Raw genomic sequence first — 19,572 nt, 5'->3', positions numbered from 1 at the left:
TGACTTTGACATCTCATTTCAAAAAATTATGTCTTGCTCTGTTTCGATGTCTTGCTCCATATCTTGCATTAGATGCCTTGTATGCAGGCTTGCAACCTTATTTAGCTGATATCATGGACGAATAAGTTGATTATTCTCAATGTCATTTGCAAGAATGATGGAGCAGTTGTGATCAGAGTGAATACTGCTACCTTACCTAATGATGAAGATATACATTAATTTATCAGTTAAATATGCTCTTGACACTTGGGGAGTTGTTCATTGTTTTGTAAAGAACATGCAACTAAAATAAATTTCGGAATTTAAATTTTACTGAAGTAGTTCTATATGTTGGACTTAACTTAAAGATAGTGGAGCCAGTGATTTTTTCTTTGTTGGCATGTAAATAATACAATATATTCCCAACAAAATGTGTTAAATTATAGTTTATTTTATTTTAAAGGTTTCCTATTTTATTTAGGTTAGGGTTTTATTGTTTTAATAGGTAAGTATTTCCTTATCCTAATAGGCAAGAATTTCTTTTTAGTTTCTTCTTTGTGACTGCTATTTATATAGCCTTGTATCAATCATTTGGAGTAATTAAGGAAGAATTATTTTCTTTTCTTATTATTAACATGGTATCAGAGCTCTAGGTTTCTTCAAAAAAAATTTTAACTTAGTTTTTGTGCCCATTAGGGTTTTGATGCCCATTAGGGTTTTTGTCCATTAAGATTTTGTTTATTATTGCCGCTGCTCAACTCACGGCCACCGCCGACCGCCGCCAACCACCATCGACCGCCGCCGACCACCGCCGACTGCCGCTGCCGCAGTAGTTTGCTGATTCGCCAGCGCTGCTGTTTTTCGAGTGCTGTTCGTGGGTTTCGTCTCGCCGTCCTTCGTCACCGACAATGGTCACCGTGACCGCTGTTATTTGTCGCCACCACCGTTGCCGCCGTCGTCCTTTGCTGTTACGTCCGGTCCAGTCAACCCGATTCGTCCAGTTCGGTTCAGATAGTCTGGTTCAACTGGTTCGGTTCACTTGGTTCGGTCCAGCCAGTTCGGCTCCTTTAGGCTCGGTTCAAATCGTTGTTGGACTGGTTCAACGTTTTTCAGTCTGGTTCAGTTCATTGTCGGATTGTTTCGACAGGTTTCAGTTCGTTCCAGTCAGATTTGGTTCGATTCAACTGTTTTTGATTCGGTTCAGCCCTCTTTCGGTTCGGTACAATACTGATTTTTCAGTTTTGGATCTCCATTTTTGAGTTGCAGTTTAGTCTGGGTATCAATGTCACAGTCGTCCAAAATTACTAAAAACTTGGACATAAATGAGATCAAACAATTAAGGAGCTTCTTAAAAACTTTGGATAATGCTCCTAGTCAAGGTACAGGTTCGGTAACTTTGACGAGTACAACTTACCAGCCTAAACTTTGTACTTGGATTATTGATTCTGGTGCAACAGACCATATGACGAATAGTAGCTGTCATTTTATCTCTTACAGTATTTGTCCGAGCAATAAGAAAATTTCTACAGCAGATGGTACCTTGGTAACAGTAGCTGGTCAAGGAGACATCAAGATAAATTCAAACATTACTCTAAAGAATGTGCTTCATATACCACGTTTAACTGTTAATTTGATATTGGTAAAGAATTTGATCAAAGATTTAGGTTGCAGAGTAACTTTTTCTGATTCTTCTTGTATTTTACAGGACCAGGGCAATGGGAAGATTATTGGAATTGCTAATGAAAAAGATGGACTTTATTATCTTAATGAGCTTGTCGGTTAGACTAGTGTTCCAGTCTCGTTCACCTCACAATCTCATCATCCTTCAAGTAAGCTTTTGTTGAATCATTATAGACTAGGACATCCTTCATTTCGAACTCTTAAAATATTGTTTCCCGATTTATTCCAAATCTTAATCCTGAGTCAATTCACTGTGAAGTTTGTGAATTCGCTAAACACAAGCGTGTACCATTCCCTAGTAATAATAAACGAATATCAGTTCCCTTCTCTCTTATTCATACTGATGTGTGGGGTCCCTCCAACGTTCCAAATGTTTCCAAATTTCGTTGGTTTATTGTATTCATCGATGACTGTACTTGAGTCTCATGGGTTTATCTTTTAAAACAAAAATCTGATGTTGGTTCTACCATTCAAACATTCTTTCATATGATAGAAAACCAATTCGGAATCAAACCCAAACGATTCCGTTCTGACAATGCTCGAGATTACATAAATGAAAACTTAACATCCTTCTTTCAAAAACATGGAGTCATCCATGAGTCGTCTTGTGTGGACACTCCTCAACAGAATGAAGTGGCCGAAAGAAAAATTGGTCACATCCTTTCTGTAACACGTGCCATTCTTTTTCAAAGAAATGTTCCTAAATCCTTCTGGGGGAAGCTGTGTTAACATCCACTTATTTAGTCAATCGGTTACCATCTGCTACTCTAGACCATAGAACTCCTATGAATATCCTATCAAAATATTATCCTGATTTTCGAACAACAAATAACTTGACTCCTCGAGTATTTGGTTGTGTAGCCTTTGTTCATGTTTACAGTCATCAGCGAGGTAAACTTGATCCACAAGCACTCAAGTGTATTTTTGTCGGATACTCGAACACTCAAAAGGGATATAAATGCTATCATCCTCCTTCAAAAAGGTTCTTCATCTCTGCTGATGTTACCTTTTATGAAGACACCAGCTTCTTTTCCTCACCTTATCTTCAGGGGGAGGAACTATTATTGGAAGATAAGGATTTGCCCATTCCCAACCTCACATTGCCGATATCAAATCCTTTACCACCACCCTTAGACACCTTACTAGGACCATCTAACCCTTCTACTACTACACCATTACAGGTTTATTCAAGAAGGAACACTGAAAAAGATAAGCACGTCCAAGAGTCTGAACATATCCCTGTAACTGAAATTGACGAGAAAATAATTAATGATGAATCAGACATTATAGTATCTACTAATAATGAGTCAGACATTACAATATCTACTGATGATGAGTTAGACCTGGATTTGTCGATTGCTTTAAGAAAGGGAAAATGGACTTGTACTCAATATCCATTGTCTCACTTTGTATCATATCACAAACTCTCAAGTCAGTACAGAAGTTTTATAGTTAACCTTACTCAGATAAATATTCCAAAAACATATATGGAGGCAATACAACACGAAGAATGGAGGCAAGCAATGAATCTTGAAATGCAAGCTTTAGAAAAAAATAAAACATGGGAGTTGGTTACTATGTCTAAAGATAAGAAAGCTGTAGGATGTCGATGGATATATACTGTAAAGTATAAAGCAGATGGAACACTCGAGAGGTACAAAGCACGGTTGGTTGCTAAGGGATATACTCAAACATATGGAGTTGATTACCTTGAAACCTTTGCGCCTGTTGCCAAGATGAACACAGTACGAATACTTCTATCTCTTGCTGTAAATCATGGATGGGACATGTTACAATATGATGTAAAAAATGCTTTTCTACATGGTGATCTTGAAGAAGAAATTTATATGGAGATTCTACCTGGATATTAGCAAGCAGGAAATAAAGTTTGTAAATTAAAAAAGACGTTGTATGGGTTAAAGCAATCTCCTAGGGCATGGTTTGGTAGATTTTCTCAAGTCATGAGGAAGATGAACTATAAACAAAGTATAGGAGATCATACATTGTTTATAAAACATTCTACTACAGGGGGAGTAACAGCATTGATTGTTTATGTGGACGATATTATCGTCACTGGCAATGATAATAATGAGCAAGAGAAACTGAGAAATTGTTTAATCCAAGAATTTGAAGTTAAAGAATTGGGAAGACTGAAATGTTTTCTTGGGATAGAAGTAGCCTATTCTAAACAAGGCAAATTCTTATCACAACAGAAATATGTGATTGACTTACTTTCTGAAACAGGAAAGCTTGGCAGCAGACCAATAGGAACGCCGATTGATCAAAACCATAGATTATGTGCATCTGAAGAGAGTCCTCCAGTAAATAAGGAAACTTACCAGAGGTTAGTTGAAAAATTAATATATCTTTCTCATACGAGACCAGAAATTGCGTATGCTGTAGGAGTGGTAAGCCAATTTATGCATAGTCCAAAAGAAATTCATCTTCAAGCTGTGTACCGAGCACTCCACTATTTAAAGAACTCCATTGGGAGAGGATTGCTGTTTAAGAAAGGCGAGAAACTCAATCTAGAAGTTTATACAGATGCAGATTATGCAGGATCGATAGACGATAGAAAATCCACTTCTGGCTATTGTACTTTCTTTGGTGGGAACTTAGTGACATGGAGAAGTAAAAAACAAAATGTAGTTGCAAGATCAACTTCAGAAGCGGAATTTAGAGCAATGGCATTGGGCATCTGCGAATTACTGTGGATAAAAATTATTTTAGAAGATTTGAAGATTCCATGGGAAGGGCTTATGAAACTTTATTGTGATAACAAGTCTGCCATCAGTATTGCACATAATCCAGTTCAACATGACAGAACCAAGCATGTTGAAGTTGATAGACACTTCATAAAAGAGAAGTTAGATAGCGGCCTCATATGTACTCCATTTGTACCAACAAACAATCAAATAGCAGATATTCTTACAAAAGGATTGAACAATAATTTTGAGCATTTGGTTAACAAGCTGGGAATGGAAAATATTCATTCACCAGCTTGAGGGGGAGTGTTAAATTATAGTTTATTTTATTTTAAAGGTTCCCTATTTTATTTAGGTTAGGGTTTTATTGTTCTAATAGGTAAGTATTTCTTTATCCTAATAGGCAAGAATTTCTTTTTAGTTTCTTCTTTGCGACTGCTATTTATATAGCCTTGTATCAATCATTCAGAGTAATTAAGGAAGAATTATTTTCTTTTCTTATTATTAACAAAATGTAATAATTGTGAACATCTTGGTTAATTATTGGGTATGAATATTTTTTGCCCTAAAAACTTGGAAGGATGCAACGGCTACCGAGCTGGGTTACCAAGCCCGAGACGTGACAAAATTTACTAAACGTTGTTCTTGTGCTACTTAGTTTATTTTATTTTTGATGACTAAGCACGCTCTGATCTGGCCAACTTGCTTACTCTCCTAGGAGGCATAACCCTTTCCTTGGAGACTGTTGGATTCTTGATAATGGAAGGTTTAAGGATTAATGTACTTATCGTACCCCTATCTAAAGATGTTGACGTGATTTGGAAGACATTTACCACTAGAAAGGTGAAACCATTCTCATAGGTTTTCTTGAAAATCAATACTAATAATTGCAGCGAGGGTTTAGGATGTCAATGTTCAATAGTGATTATGTATAATGTGAAACATAGGAATGAGTTTTTGAAACACATTCTTCCCTCCCACATTCATTACCAGGTTCTCATGGAAATAGAATATTGAGTAATAAAATGCTTGAGAGCCTTTAAATAAATCAAAGAAAATAATTGTAACCAATAATTTTTTTTTTTTTTCCGTGTGTGTTGATAGGAATAATATTTTATTGATGTGATGAAATATTATAGAAAAGGCAGAAGATCGCCATATCTAACAGAATTACTAAAAATACTTTCTAGTTTTCCCAAACATCATTTAGTCTACCTAGTTAGAAAAGGGTAAGAAACGTTCATCATGATAGAGCAAGGGTTAGAAGTGAGTTCAGAAAATAATCAAAGAAGACCACTTTGTTATTGAAAGTGTAGTTATTCCTTTCAAGCCGTAATAACCAAAAGAATGCCCTAGGTACATGAAGCCATAGAAGCTCTTTTTCTTTCTTTAAAACATGTCCCATCATTATCGGACAAAGATGGATACTTGTGTTGTAGAACTGCTTCCCATTTGAAGATAGACAAAATGAGGGACTAAAATATGCTTGCAAAGGAGCATGTTAGGAAGAGGTGACTGTGATTTAGGGTTGTCCCACATAACACAACAATTTGGAGAAACTAGAAAGGGCCAGAATGGGGGACCTCTTTCGAATATTATTGTGGGTATTGTTGTTTCCATTACTAGAAGCTTAAAACTCTGCGTTATTTCGTCCTCTCTAATCTCTATTGAGGAGCTTTTAAGCAGCATTGAAAACTCTCACCTCTCTGCTGAGGTTCCTTTTAAACTAAATTTATAATAGGGACATCAAAAGCCAAAGTAGCCTCAGACTGTGGACCAGGATGAGAAGTTGTCCAAATGTTTAAGCAAGATCAAAAATGGGAGCCACCTTTCCATTTTATTTTTACAGGAGCACCTCTTAATCCTTGTAGAAGGTGAAATAAACCTCCTGAAAGGGAAATAGATTTCTTTGCCACTGTATCCTAATTAACTAGATCAGAACCTTCACCCTATTCCACCCCTTCTCACAAAAATTCCCTTAGAAGACTCCCTTTTTCCATCCTTATTATCCTCTTCTCTTTCAATTAAAAAATCAATGAGACTATTTGTTAAATAGTTTTCAGCGCATGTTATAACAAACTTAGGGCAGCCATTGCTTGAGATTATTTTAAAGTATATTATGGATACTTAACAGGGCGGATGAGATGCCTTGCTGCTTTGGCTCGATGGGAAGAGCTTAACAACCTGTGCAAGGAGTATTGGACCCCTGCAGAGCCAGCTGCTCGGCTAGAAATGGCTCCAATGGTTAGTCTTTGACATTGACCCAGAGAATGTTAAAATTGTTACAGTTCTTGCTTAACTGTTTCTGACTGTGCACCAGGCTGCAAGTGCTGCATGGAACATGGGAGAGTGGGACCAAATGGCAGAATATGTTTCTCGGTTAGATGATGGTGATGAAACCAAACTTCGTAGCTTGGGTAACACTGCTGCTAGTGGTGATGGAAGCAGTAGTGGAACATTCTATAGGGCTTTGTTATTAGTTCGTAAAGGAAAGGTACCATTAACCTGGAGATCTATATTTTACGTTGTTTTGTACTTGTGCTTCTTCTGCATCATTTCATTTTTAAAGGAGTATCAACGCCAGTATATCTGTTCCAGTATGATGAAGCTCGTGAATATGTTGACAGAGCTAGGAAATGCTTAGCAACAGAACTTGCTGCTTTGGTTAGTACCCCCTCACCCCGGCATGCACTAACCAAAAAAGTATATTATATTTTATATCTTATTATTAATTTCAATGAGTCAAATGTTAATTAAAAAAAATTACAAATTGCAGGCATGCAAGAATTTTTGCCTCAATTGAAATCTGATAGAAACGTCTTCTATTATTTATGGAACAGAGGGATTTGACAGGGTAGAGGGAGATTCCCTAGTCTCTCCTACAATCCTACCTTAGGACATTACCAGCTAACAAAAAGATACCCTACCCTCGTACAAGCAGCAGTATATAACTAACAATACCATTCCCAAAACGCCCTGTAACTAACTTGGGCCCCACACTCTAACAAAAGCATGTTCCCCTTCCCTTTACATTATTCCCCTTTCCTACCCCTCTTCCTTGAGTAGACCTTCGTAATTGGGGGCCTATCAAAATCATAAAGAAGAGTCCTCTTTAGATATCTTCAGTATGAAAAAGTAAGTTCTGTGGTAAGTTGTAGACGTAATGTCAGAAAGTTTTCAATGAATTATTTTGCAAATTGTGCCGTACTCTATGTGTGTTCTTTCGGTGTTAGTAATTGTTGCGTGTTATAATTTTCATTCTTTCATATATCTTTTGTTTTTCTAAATTTTTTGTATATTTTTCCCATATCCATCGGGGGCCTCTCTCTCTCTCTCCCTCCCTCCAAAGATACAACCCCTCGAAAGAGTGAAATAAGCAAAGGTAGAAGAAAATATAAAAGATAACAGATAACAAAGTAAACTCAGAGGTTAAGAGATAAACTAAAAGCTCCCCAATTAAAACAAATAAGTGAAAGGGAATAATTTTCAAACAAAGAAGACATGGAACGAGGTTAAGGACTAGTAACCTGCTATTAAGAACCACAATTTATTAATGATTAAGGTCTCTTTACATGTATATTAAGAACCACACATCAATGAATTCAACCTCTCTCTTTGGATGATATCTAATTCTACTTTTGTGGTGGGTAATAATTTATATGATTGAGTTACTACTAATTACAACAAATATTTGAATAATTTGATATTACTTTCTTGCTGATTGTACTGTAACTAGACATCTCTATCTTTAGGTACTGGAGAGTTATGAGCGTGCTTACAGCAATATGGTCAGAGTTCAACAACTTTCAGAACTAGAGGAGGTGGATTTATGAATAACAAATACCACTTTGTTCCTTCAATCATTTTTTTATTCTTTATTTAATGCAATGGTCAATTGCACGATTGGTGTTCAATTAGGTCATTGATTACTGCACACTTCCTGTTGGAAATTCTGTTGCTGAAGGACGACGTGCTCTTATTCGAAATATGTGGACAGAGCGGATTCAAGGAGCAAAGCGGAATGTTGAGGTACTGATGTGTTCTCCTGTTCCTCATTCTTTTTATTTTTCTTATGACGTATGTCTAGAGGTAGTTTTTTGACATCCCACCTTAGGTACAATGAGTTCTTTTTTCTTCTTCTTAGGATTAATACCCAACCCATAGCAGACAGCATTCACTTGACGAAGTTTCTTTCGATGGAAGTTTCAAGCAGCCTCTATTAAGAAACTTCCATGAACGGTAGCCACTCTACTAGTGAGGAGCTTGGGGTTAAGGAAGGATCAATGAAGTCAATCGGGATCCCATTCACTCCCATTTTTTCTCCTGTACAGTAATTTGTAGTACTAAAGCCATAGTAATATCCAGCCTCCTCTAGACAAACTTCCATACAATCGAGAATCTTAATGGTCTGATATGTTCCGAAATATCCCCCCCCCCCCCCCCCCCCCCTACCCAACCAGCTATGCTAGAGAAGTTCTCATCAGAAAAACCGTCTATTAGAAAATTTTCTTTCTCCTAGTTTTCAAACAATTCGAAGAATGTTTTTTAAATTTAAAGCTTCTGGACTGCTGGATTTTCTCACCGTCAGCAGAAAAGTCGCCGAGGGTTGCTTAGTTGCATTTCCTTAGTCTGTTAGTTTGTTCTGAGAACCTTTTCTAAACTTACTAGTTTCTGACAGGGCATACTCACCCAGCATAACTTATCGATCCTTTTGAAATCAATTAGTTGATCACTCCTCAGTATTTTCACACTTTCCTTCTCTTCTTGATCTGTTTTAAATTTTTTGTACTTTTTGAATATTGTTTGGGAAGATAAAATCTTACTCATGAAAACTTTTGTAGTTAGGTGAGTCAAAGTCTAATAGAGTCTTTAGAAAAAATTATCCCACTCAGGCACTGAATGCAAATGTAATGAGGTGGTTAATTTGCAAACTACCCTACCCTGAAATTGAAGTTGATTACAACATCATCAGTCTATTCTGGCAATTGAGAGCCGAGATAGTGATCCTCAAATTCTAGCTGACGTAGTAGGGCTGTTCAACTCTTGTGACGTGACCTGTGAATAAAGCAAATTTCATTCATAACCAAGCTCCAACCATAGTTTTGATTGCTCAGATAGAAATATATAGTTTTCTTAAGCATGAATAAACCACCACTCAACCGAAAAAGCTTAAGTTGATGGGTTGGGTAAATTTAATTCATATATTGGATATCTAACATTTCCCCTCACTTGTGGGCTTGGATTATTGCACAGAGGCCCAACAAGTGGAAATCATAATAAATGGGGAGAAAACAACAATGCAGGGGTTCGAATACAGGATCTCTCGCTCTGATACCATCTTAAGAGTGAACCAGGTTTGGTAGCAACAATTCTTGGGATGGAATGATCTTTTCGTAGAAAGAAATACTATTGCGAAGGTGGTTGACTTGGGTTAACTTGCTCCTCACTAGTATCCCCCTTTATTGTCTCTTCACTTTTTTGCTTTCGAATAAGGTTAGCAATTCCCTTGATAAAATTCCAGAGAGCTAAGGAGGGTGGAAGCCACCTTGTTAGGTGCATTTAGGTTACAGCCTGAAAATTATCAGTATGGATCTCGGCATGGGCGATTTTAGAACAAAGCTCCGTTTGCTATATGTCTTTGTAGGTACTCTGCAACACTATTGTTGTAGAATTCTTCTTTGTTAGTTCAATATGGATTGAGTTTTGATCAAAGGGCAGTTAATAATGTGTTTCAGCGTTTTAGCGGGCCTATTACATTCATCCTTCTTCAGCATTTAGATTCTTATGGATTAATGCTGTCAAAGCATTATTGATGTATATCAAGTAGAAGATAATTCGAAGTATTGAATCCTTTGAAAAACAGGGGCTAAGGCTTTTATAAGCAGCCCCTCTAACGGATCTTTTATCCGAAGCCTAACTAATTAAATGACTAACTAACATAACAGCTTTAAAAGAAAGGCTAAAGGCTTATAATGCCTACATCAAATTCCCTCCCCCTAATAAAAAACTTGCCCTCAAGTTTATTCTGCAAGTCTGAAGCAATGTTTTAAAAGTCTTAAGGTGGCCTTGAGACTTTTTCTTAGCGAGGGGCGAGGCGTAAGCCTCGAGGCAGTATGAGGCGTAGGCTTCATTTTAAATAAGGAATCATAAAAATTTTAAACTTTGTATTATAAAAGTACAAAACATACTTAAAAATTCTAACAACAAAAGAAATATCTCAATAGTTCATTGATGTACTGAGTACATCTAACCTTTCAGAATCATTATCGCTAAAAAAATAAAAATTAAACCAAGAAAAAATTTGCAAAACAAGTTGAGGTGGAAAAAGAGAGGAAAAAAAGGGAGAAACAAAACTTAAAAAAAAAAAAAAAGAAAGAAAGAAAAACTTGCTATCCTTAATACAGTATGTAATAACCAAAAGAAAAAAGAAAAAACAAAGCAAAACAGAGTAGATAGGAGAGGAGGGAAAGAGAAGGAAAAGGAAAATTTAACCCACTATTTCTTGCTGTCAATCTACTGGCTTACATTTTTATTCATGGTACAAATAAATACAAACTAGGTTTGTCTTTTAGTTTGGTCTAGGTTGCTATTTAATTATAGAATAATAAGATTTTAAGTTTAAAATATTATATCGAACAAATGTCTAAGGCAATTATGTTTCTAGCAGAGCACTAAACCACCTTATTAATTACACCACCTTATTAATTTCACCCCACCACCGCCAAAGATCATTTTCATTTGAGGCTGACGCCTTTTAAGCCTCAAAGGCTTATGCACAGAGGCTTACGCCTTTGCCATCTCAGGCGTACGCCTCTTTTTATTTGTTACAGGCGTAAGCCTTGAGGCATGATGTAGCCGCCTCGCCTCAAGGCGCGCCTCAAGGCGTAAGTCTTGACCGATTTTTAAAACATTTGTCTGAAGGCATCCTCAGCTTGATACTCATATACGTCCGCCACATTGAAAACAGGTGTAATGCGAAGTTCATCTGGTAGATTAATTCGATAGGCATTGTCACCATACTTTTGGAGTATCTCGAATGGCCCAATCTTTTTGTTGCTCAGCTTGTTATAAGTACCCTTGGGAGAACGGGATTTTTTTAGATAGACCATGACCAAATCGCCGACTTCAAATGTTTTCCTCCGTCGATGAGTATCTGCAGCAGCTTTGTAGGAGGCAGTAGCTTTTTGAAGGTTGTTTGTGACCTCGTTATGCAGCTCAATATTCCTTTCAGCCATTTCTTCTGCTTCCTGATTAAGACCAACAAAAGTAGGTAAATTAGCAAGGTCAACTGTAAGTCTAGGCAATTTAGTGTAAACGACTTCAAATGGGGACTTCCCAGTAGATCGATTTCGCATGTGGTTGTAGGCGAATTCGGCTTGTGCTAAGGTTAGATCTCATTGCTTAGGTTTATTGCCTCCAAGACAACGTATTAGATTGCCCAACGTCCTGTTTGTCACTTCTGTTTGGCCATCTGTTTGAGGGTGGCTAGTAGTGCTGAATTTGAGGCTCGTATCGAACTTCTTCCAAAGGGTCTTCCAAAAATGACCGAGGAACTTCACGTCTCTGTCCGAAACTATAGTGTTTGGAATGCCATGTAATCTTACAATTTCTTGAAAAAAAAAAAGGTTAGCAATGTAAATGGCGTCGAACGATTTTTACACGGTAGAAAGTGGGACATTTTTCTAAATCTATCCACCACTATTAGAACTGAGTCATGTCCTCGTTGAGTTTTGGGAGACCAAGTATAAAGTCCATTGAGAGATCTCCCCAAATGGATTGAGGAATGGGCAAAGGTGTATAAAGACTCGTGTTTTGGGATTGTCCCTTTGCTGTTTGGCAAATGCGGCATCGTGTGACGAAATTATTGACATCACGACGGAGTTGAGGCCAGAAAAATCTAGAAGAAACCAGGCCCTAGGTTTTATCACGGCCGAAGTGGCCTGCCAAGCCTCCTCTGTGTAAATCCCTTATTAAGGTTTCCCTTAAGGATGTATGTGGAATACAATGTCTATCACCCTTAAAAAGAAATCCATCGAGGATATGGAATTCATTGTGGTTAACATGTTCAGTACACTGCCTCCGTATGTCATTGAAGTCACTGTCATTTTCATAAGTTGATGGAATATGATCAAAGGCAATAACATGGCCCGACAGAAGTGTGAGAAGGGTGTTTTTTCTGCTAAAGTATTCTATTGGGTGACCCTGTTGAGAAATGACTGCCCCTATGCCAATCCCTGACGCATCGACAGCTACCTCAAAGGGTTGGGAGAAGTTGGGCGAGGATAATACGGGTGTGGAGCTGAGTTTGTCTTTAAGAGTCTGGAAACTTATCGATTGGTTGTTATCCCAAAAAACTTACCTTTCTTAAGACAGTCAGTTAAGGGGGCCGCAATAGAGCTAAAGTGTTTCATGAATTTCCTATAAAACGAGGCTAATCCTAGAAAGCATTGGATATATCAGATTGATGTGGGGTAGGCCAGTTTTGGATGGCGGATACTTTAGATGGGTCAATGGATATTCCAAATTAAGAAATGTAAAATCCTAAGAAAGCTATTTCGGCTGTCATAAAAGCATTTAGCTAGGTTAATGTGTAATTTGTGTTCACCGAGAGTTTGAAAAAGTGTGTGAAGGTGTTCTAAGTGTTCATGATCAGTTTTGTTATAAACAAGTATATCATCAAAGTAAACCACAATAAAATGATTAAGAAAATGACGTCAAACCTGATTCATGAGCTGCATATATGTGCTAGGAGCATTTGACAATCCGAATGGCATTACCAGCGACTCAAACAAGCCTTCATTAGTTTTAAAGGTGGTTTTTCACTCGTCTCCTAATCGTATACGGATCTGATGATAGCCGCTTTTGAGGCCCACCTTTGAAAATAGTTGAGTGCCACTGAGTTGGTCCAAGAGGTCAGATAGCCGTGGTATGGGAAATCTATACTTAATAGTGATTTTATTTATGGCACGACTATCCACACACATCCTCCATGAGCCATCCTTTTTCGGTGCCAATAAGACAGGTACAGCACACGAGCTAAGGCTTGGTCTAATGTGGCCTTTAAGTAGTCGGTCGTTTACTTGTTCGTGTAGTATTTGATACTTTTGGGGCTCATCCAGTAACGAGGAAGATGTGGTAACGAGGCTCCGGGTGTGAGGTCAATGCAGTGTTGTATATCTCCTCTCGTAAGGGTGGGAGTCCTGTAGGGTCAGTAGTGATGTTGTGAAATTCACGCAGAAGGTTCATAACCGCAGGGTGGTTGGCGGGGGTTGGTTGTAAAGGTGAAGCACCCTTAACCACTAAGGCCCAGACGATAGAATCATCCTTTTTAAGGATTGTTTTCCCACTGATGAGAGGAAACAATTGTTTAGATGATCCTTGGGTATCTCGCTTACCTTTGGTTTCCACATTGGATGGCAGCAAAACAATGTTCTTACCCATCCTATTGAATTCATAAGTATTTTCACACCCCTTGTGGATGGCCTGAAGATCAAACTGCCACGGTCGGCCCAACAGAACATGGCACGCATCCATCTCCAGAACATCACAAACAACTTGATCCTTGTACTGATTACCAATAGAAAGTGGGATGGTACATGCGGACTGAATTGTAACTTCCCCACCCTTTTTGATCCAGGAAACCTTATAAGGATTTGGGTGGGGATCAATCTTAAGGTTTAAAGCAGCCACTAATTTTTTAGAGACCATATTTTTGCTACTGTTGCTATCAATTAGGATGTTGCAAATCTTGCCGTTGATGGTGCAGTGTGTACAAAACAGGGAGTGTCTTTGATTGTTGTGTTCAATTTTGGGAGCCAAAAGGACCCGTTGCAGAACACGACTGAGGGGATCCCCTTCATCGGGTTCCACATAGTCAATATCATCATCCCCCGATTGGTCAACTTCGGGATCATACTGATCATCCTCATCAACAATTGCTAAAGCTCGCCGTTGGGGGCAGTAATTTGATAAATGGCCTACTTGCCCACAATGGAAGCATTTTCCAAGGGTTGGTCTGGCATAGGTATTGGGACCGCATTTGGCCACAGTGTCGGTAGGCTTAGATGGTGGCAAAGCTTTTGCCCCCTCATCAGGTTTGCCTGAAGAAGTAACAAACTTGGTTTGTTAGTATCAATAGAAGGAAATTTCGAACTGGCCTGTTTATCCCATTTGAAACGTCGGGCTGGAGTCTTGGATTTTTTCTTGTCAATCTTTGTTGCCATCAGGATGGCATCAGTGAGGAGGCCCAAAGGTTTGTCCATCTGATCTTGGATATCGTCATGGAGGCCGTCAAGAAAACGAGCGATCTTATAATCCTCTATTACCGCAAGATTTGTTCGAGCACCTAATCGGTGGAATTCCTCAGTGTAATCAGCAACGGTCTTGGAACCTTGGCGACATTTTTGATATTGTTGGTAAAAGAGTTGTTCAAAATTTGGAGGAAGGAAGTGCTCACGTAATAAACGGAGCATCCTAGGCCAGCTGTAGATTGGTCTCTTACCCAGGCAACTCTGGTTGACTTCTAGCTTATCCCACCACGCAGAGACCCTAGACTGCAGCTTAAACGCTACTAATTTTACCTTCTTGTCGTCTGGCGTGTTGGTATAATTGAAAAAATTCTCGACATTCTTGACCCAATCCAAGAAAGTCTCCAGATCAACCTTACCATTTAAAGTAGGAAGGTCAATCTTCATTCTAAAATCTGTCTGAACTCCTCTATGATGTTGTTCCTCCCGATCAAACCTAGGATTGGCCCGAAAGAAATCATCCTCTTCCTCAAAAGAATCAGAATCTTGAATCCGAAGTTGTAAATCTTGCTATCTTCTTCTGCGGATTTCCCTATTTCAAGGCCTTGGTGGTGTGGGAGATCGGTTTCTTGGTCGTTCTTGATGTTGTGCTCCCTGCCCTGTAGTATCTTGATTATGTAAGTCCCCTCGCAATCGTTCTTGCTCGTCGGCAATCAACTCCAATTGTCAACCCAGATTTTCGAGCAGTTCATGGATACTCTGGACGTTAGCTCGAACTTCGCCCAATGAATCCTCCACCAACAACAAGCGATTAGTGGTTGACTTTGGTGATAAGGGATTCCCTGTGGTTCCTTTTTCAGAAGTGACTGTGCCCTTACCGGCCATCAGGTCCTAAACGGTTGGATTTTAGGGCTCTGATACCAAATTTGATGTATATCAAGTATAAGACAATTCTGAGTATTGAATCCTTTGAAAAACAGGGGCTAAGGCTTTTATAAGCAGCCTCCCTAACGGATCTTTTATCCGAAGCCTAACTAATTAAATGACTAACTAACATAACAGCTTTAAAAGAAAGGCTAACGGCTATAAAGGCTTATAATGCCTACATCAATTATTATCCAAGTTATGGTTTGAGTGGAATTCCCAGATTTTTTAGGGCAAGAGTTGTTCCTTTAAGGGTGGGGCGGATTATCTCACAGTTCGGCTCCAAAATTTCCACCCTAGATAAGTCTCAGATCATGCTTCTTGGATTCCTAAGTCGTTGGGGGAGTTTCTTGGTGAAAGCCTCCAGTATTCTTCATGGAAATACTTCCTTCTTGGATCGATATCTCAGTAATTGGATTTGGAAAGGAAGTGGTCCCTAGAAAGTAAAATTTTTTGTCCGGTCTTTGGCACATGGCAGTCTAAATACTATGGATAGAATCCAAATGAGATATCCATACCAAGTATTGTCCCTAGATATGTGCGTACTTTGCAGCAAAAATGTCCTATCCACCGGGCTCTGGTGGATGTTTTGACTTTGTCAGGTGACCTCCCAAAATCGTGGGAGATGGTATAATAGAATTGATGTCCGGTTGTTGGTTGAAACACAAATCCAGAGTTCTTTGGAGAAACACATGTAGAGCAGGAGCCCTGGCTTCTTTGGAATGAGAGAAATTTTAGATTGTTCTTAGATAAGTCATCTTCCTTTGAAACCTTTTGTGATCATGTACAGTATATGGTCTCGAATTGGAGTGCCTTAGAAAAATCTTAATGTAAAGCATTTAAAAAAAAATAAAAGAAACGAACGAGGCCCATATATGCCTTTTCCTTATTCAAGGCACCGGCCAAAGCAGTGAAAGACATGGAGCAGATCATTCGTTCCTTTTTCTTGTGTGGAGGAGGTTATCACCCTCAAAGATACCTAGTCAATTTGGAGGCAAGTGGTGGAAAGCATTTATGGTGTTGAGCCCATTAAAGGAAAGTTTTCCTAGATTGTTTAAGCATTCCTTGTTACCTCATGGTTTTGTTGCTGATTTCTGGGACATAGCCACAGGTTCATGGAACATTATTTTGATAAGTCGTTTGAAGGAAGACGAGTTACAAGAGTTTGCTGGCCTTTTACATGTGATTAGCTCTTTTTTGATTACTCATGAGGAGGACCAAAGAGTATGGAATATTGATCCTGCAGGGGTATTTACTGTAAATTCAGTTTGCAGATTGTATAATTCCTCTTTGATGCCTAAGGAATTATTTACAGCCTTGTGGAAGTCTAAAAGCCTAAGGAAAGTTAATATTTTTTCTTGGATTCTGCTCAAAAAGTTAAATACTGCTGATATGATCCAAAAGAAACTTCCTACAGCTTCATTGCTTCCTTCTTTTTGTGTTCTTTGTGAATCGAGTGGGGAAGATATTGATCATTTATTCTTCCATTGCTCTCTTGAAATTCAAGGCTGGATTTCTCTTTTTGATCAGTTCAAAATCAGTTGGGTTTTTTATTTGAGGGCTGAAGCAAATTTGTCTCAATTGTTAAGTGGAGTTGCACACTTGTCACCTATGGCAAGACTTCTGGCAAGACTTCTATGGATTAATATGGTGAAGAGTTTTCTCTTAAAAATCTGGTTTGAAAGGAACTCGGGGATTTTTAAGAGTAAAAGAAGATCTTTGTTTGATTGTCTCTCTTCCGCAAACTCAAAGCATCTCACTGGTGTTCTCTTTCTGAGCCATTCTTTCATTACTCCCTTTCCCTTATCTTTAACAATTGGGATATTTTTATTTGGCCTTGTTATTCTGTTTAGATTCTGTATTTTTGTTTTTTATGCTTTTTTTTCACACTTTCGAAAGTTTGTATCCTTGAAAAATTTTTGTTCCTTTTCATTTCATCACTGAAAAGTTCGTATTTTATTCAAAACAAAAAAAAAAATATATATATATATATATATTTCAATCTGGTAGGTTTGGCAAGCAGTATTAGCCGTTAGAGCCCTTGTGCTACCTCCAACAGAAGATATTGAGACATGGCTAAAGTTTGCTTCTCTTTGTCGGAAAAGTGGGAGAGTCAGCCAGGCAAGATCTACTCTAGTTAAGCTCTTACAGGTCAGTGTTTTATATCCATTTTAGATGTATATTAAATAATAGTTTTTGGTTGCTATTGCTTCAAGTTTCTACAATCATCATCTCACAACTGTACTTTAAATTTTTCTTAGTACGATCCTGAGACATCTGAAAATGGGTGGTATTCTGGGCCACCTCAAGTAATGTTGGCATATTTGACGTATCAATGGTCGCTTGGGGAGGATATTAAGCGCAAGGAAGCTTTTGCTAGGCTGCAAGTAAGATATTTTCCTCCAGTAAAATTACTTCTCACTGCCTTTGGTATGATTCACTTGATATTTGTTTGCCTATATAGTTGAACCGCAATCCTCTCGTTTAGGTTTTGTCTAGAGAGCTTTCATCTTCACCTATTATTCAACCTGTCAAGCCAATTAGCTTGTCAAATGGTAGAAGTTCAAGTGTGCCACTTCTTGCTCGTGTATGCCTTAGACTTGGAACCTGGCAATGGGCCCTTTCTCCTGGACTAGATGATGATTCTATACAAGGTAGTATTACACTAATTACTTTAATCTTTGATTTTATGGCTGTTGCTGATTTTGCTTGCTGATAATTTTGTTGTAGAAATTCTTACTGCATTCCGGAATGCCACCCAGTGTGCAAATACTTGGGCAAAGGCATGGCACATGTGGGCGCTGTTTAATACGGCTGTGATGTCTCATTATACAATGAGAGGTTTTCCTGATGTCGCAGCACAGTTTGTTGTTGCTGCAGTTACAGGATATTTTCACTCTATAGCATGTGCTGCAAATTCTAAAGGTGTTGATGACAGTTTACAGGTAAACTGCAGTTCCATCTGCATATTTTAAATACATTTCGAATCTCTAGGGGCATATGGTCTCATTTTGTCATTCAGACTCTGTCTCTCTCCCATTGAGGAACCGGACAAGTTCCATCTGATCTTTAATTCATTTTTTGTCTGTCATCAAAGTAATGGCTCATTCTGGTGGGAAAAAAGTATGCAGACATGCTTGTCATGCTTGACATTGAAGTGTAATAATGATATATGTTGAAATATATAAATATCTTAAAGCAGAAAAACCTTTATTAGAGCTTTTATTTTATCCTATACTTTGTTGAAAGGAATCATTTTTCCTTCATGCTTTTCACATTTCTTTGATCAAGTTCCAATTACTCGGTTTTGTGATTCTTTGCTCTGATTGGCCATATTTTGTTTCTCTATCTTCTTTAGGATATTCTCCGTCTTCTCACTTTATGGTTCAACCATGGAGCTACTGCAGACGTTCAAATGGCATTACAAAAAGGATTTGCTCATGTTAATATCAACACATGGCTGGTAGTTTTACCTCAAATAATTGCAAGGATACATTCGAATAACCATGCAGTAAGAGAACTCATTCAGTCATTATTGGTTCGAATTGGGCAAAGTCATCCTCAGGTTTCTTTCCTGTGTTATCCTTTTGCATGAGTTGTAGGATCGTGTATGTATTGTGTAGTTTTCTTTTGCATATCAAAATTTTCTTCTTATTTTGATAGAATTTTGAATTAATGGGTTTGAGCTGTGTCTGACATTGGAATTTATATCTGTTATTTATTTCATTTGATAATGATTGTTAATCTAGGAGGCATGCCGCATAACTCTTTCACTTATGAGCAGTAACATCAAATGAGTGTCTACATTGAACTTTTCTTGTTGCCTATGTTTGAAGAGGCATCTAATCTTAAGATTACTGGAGCTAAGTGGTTCTCTATTTTGTTAAATTGTAACGTGTCATGGAGTTGCCTTGATGGGTAAGCCTTTGCAAACCACTGGTGGGTAAAATCTGAAGGACAAAGTTTTAAGAAAATGGACTTCGTTCGATGGAAAGATCTTTTTTTCTAGTTGATCATCTCTAGTGTTCCCTTGTTCT

The 19,572-nt window shown here is 38.1% G+C and overlaps 1 protein-coding gene across 1 annotated transcript in view; it reads left to right on the top strand.

Moving 5' to 3' along the window:
- Nucleotides 1-19,572, top strand: part of TOR (target of rapamycin) — a 90,819-nt gene that overhangs the window by 57,808 nt on the left and 13,439 nt on the right. The window contains exons 33-42 of the mRNA XM_022293108.2: nucleotides 6,499-6,608; nucleotides 6,685-6,858; nucleotides 6,963-7,028; nucleotides 8,117-8,185; nucleotides 8,283-8,393; nucleotides 17,546-17,686; nucleotides 17,797-17,922; nucleotides 18,024-18,189; nucleotides 18,266-18,480; nucleotides 18,894-19,100. Of these exons, the coding sequence (XP_022148800.1) occupies nucleotides 6,499-6,608; nucleotides 6,685-6,858; nucleotides 6,963-7,028; nucleotides 8,117-8,185; nucleotides 8,283-8,393; nucleotides 17,546-17,686; nucleotides 17,797-17,922; nucleotides 18,024-18,189; nucleotides 18,266-18,480; nucleotides 18,894-19,100 (1,385 nt within the window). The remainder of the gene's footprint in view (nucleotides 1-6,498; nucleotides 6,609-6,684; nucleotides 6,859-6,962; nucleotides 7,029-8,116; nucleotides 8,186-8,282; nucleotides 8,394-17,545; nucleotides 17,687-17,796; nucleotides 17,923-18,023; nucleotides 18,190-18,265; nucleotides 18,481-18,893; nucleotides 19,101-19,572) is intronic.

The sequence above is a fragment of the Momordica charantia genome (assembly GCF_013281855.1).
Source record: "Momordica charantia cultivar OHB3-1 chromosome 4 unlocalized genomic scaffold, Mcharantia_2.0 BLBB01000004.1, whole genome shotgun sequence".
Lineage (NCBI taxonomy): Eukaryota > Viridiplantae > Streptophyta > Magnoliopsida > Cucurbitales > Cucurbitaceae > Momordica > Momordica charantia.
Note: the sequence above shows the minus strand (reverse complement) of the source record. Positions and strands in the feature narration are given on the sequence as shown.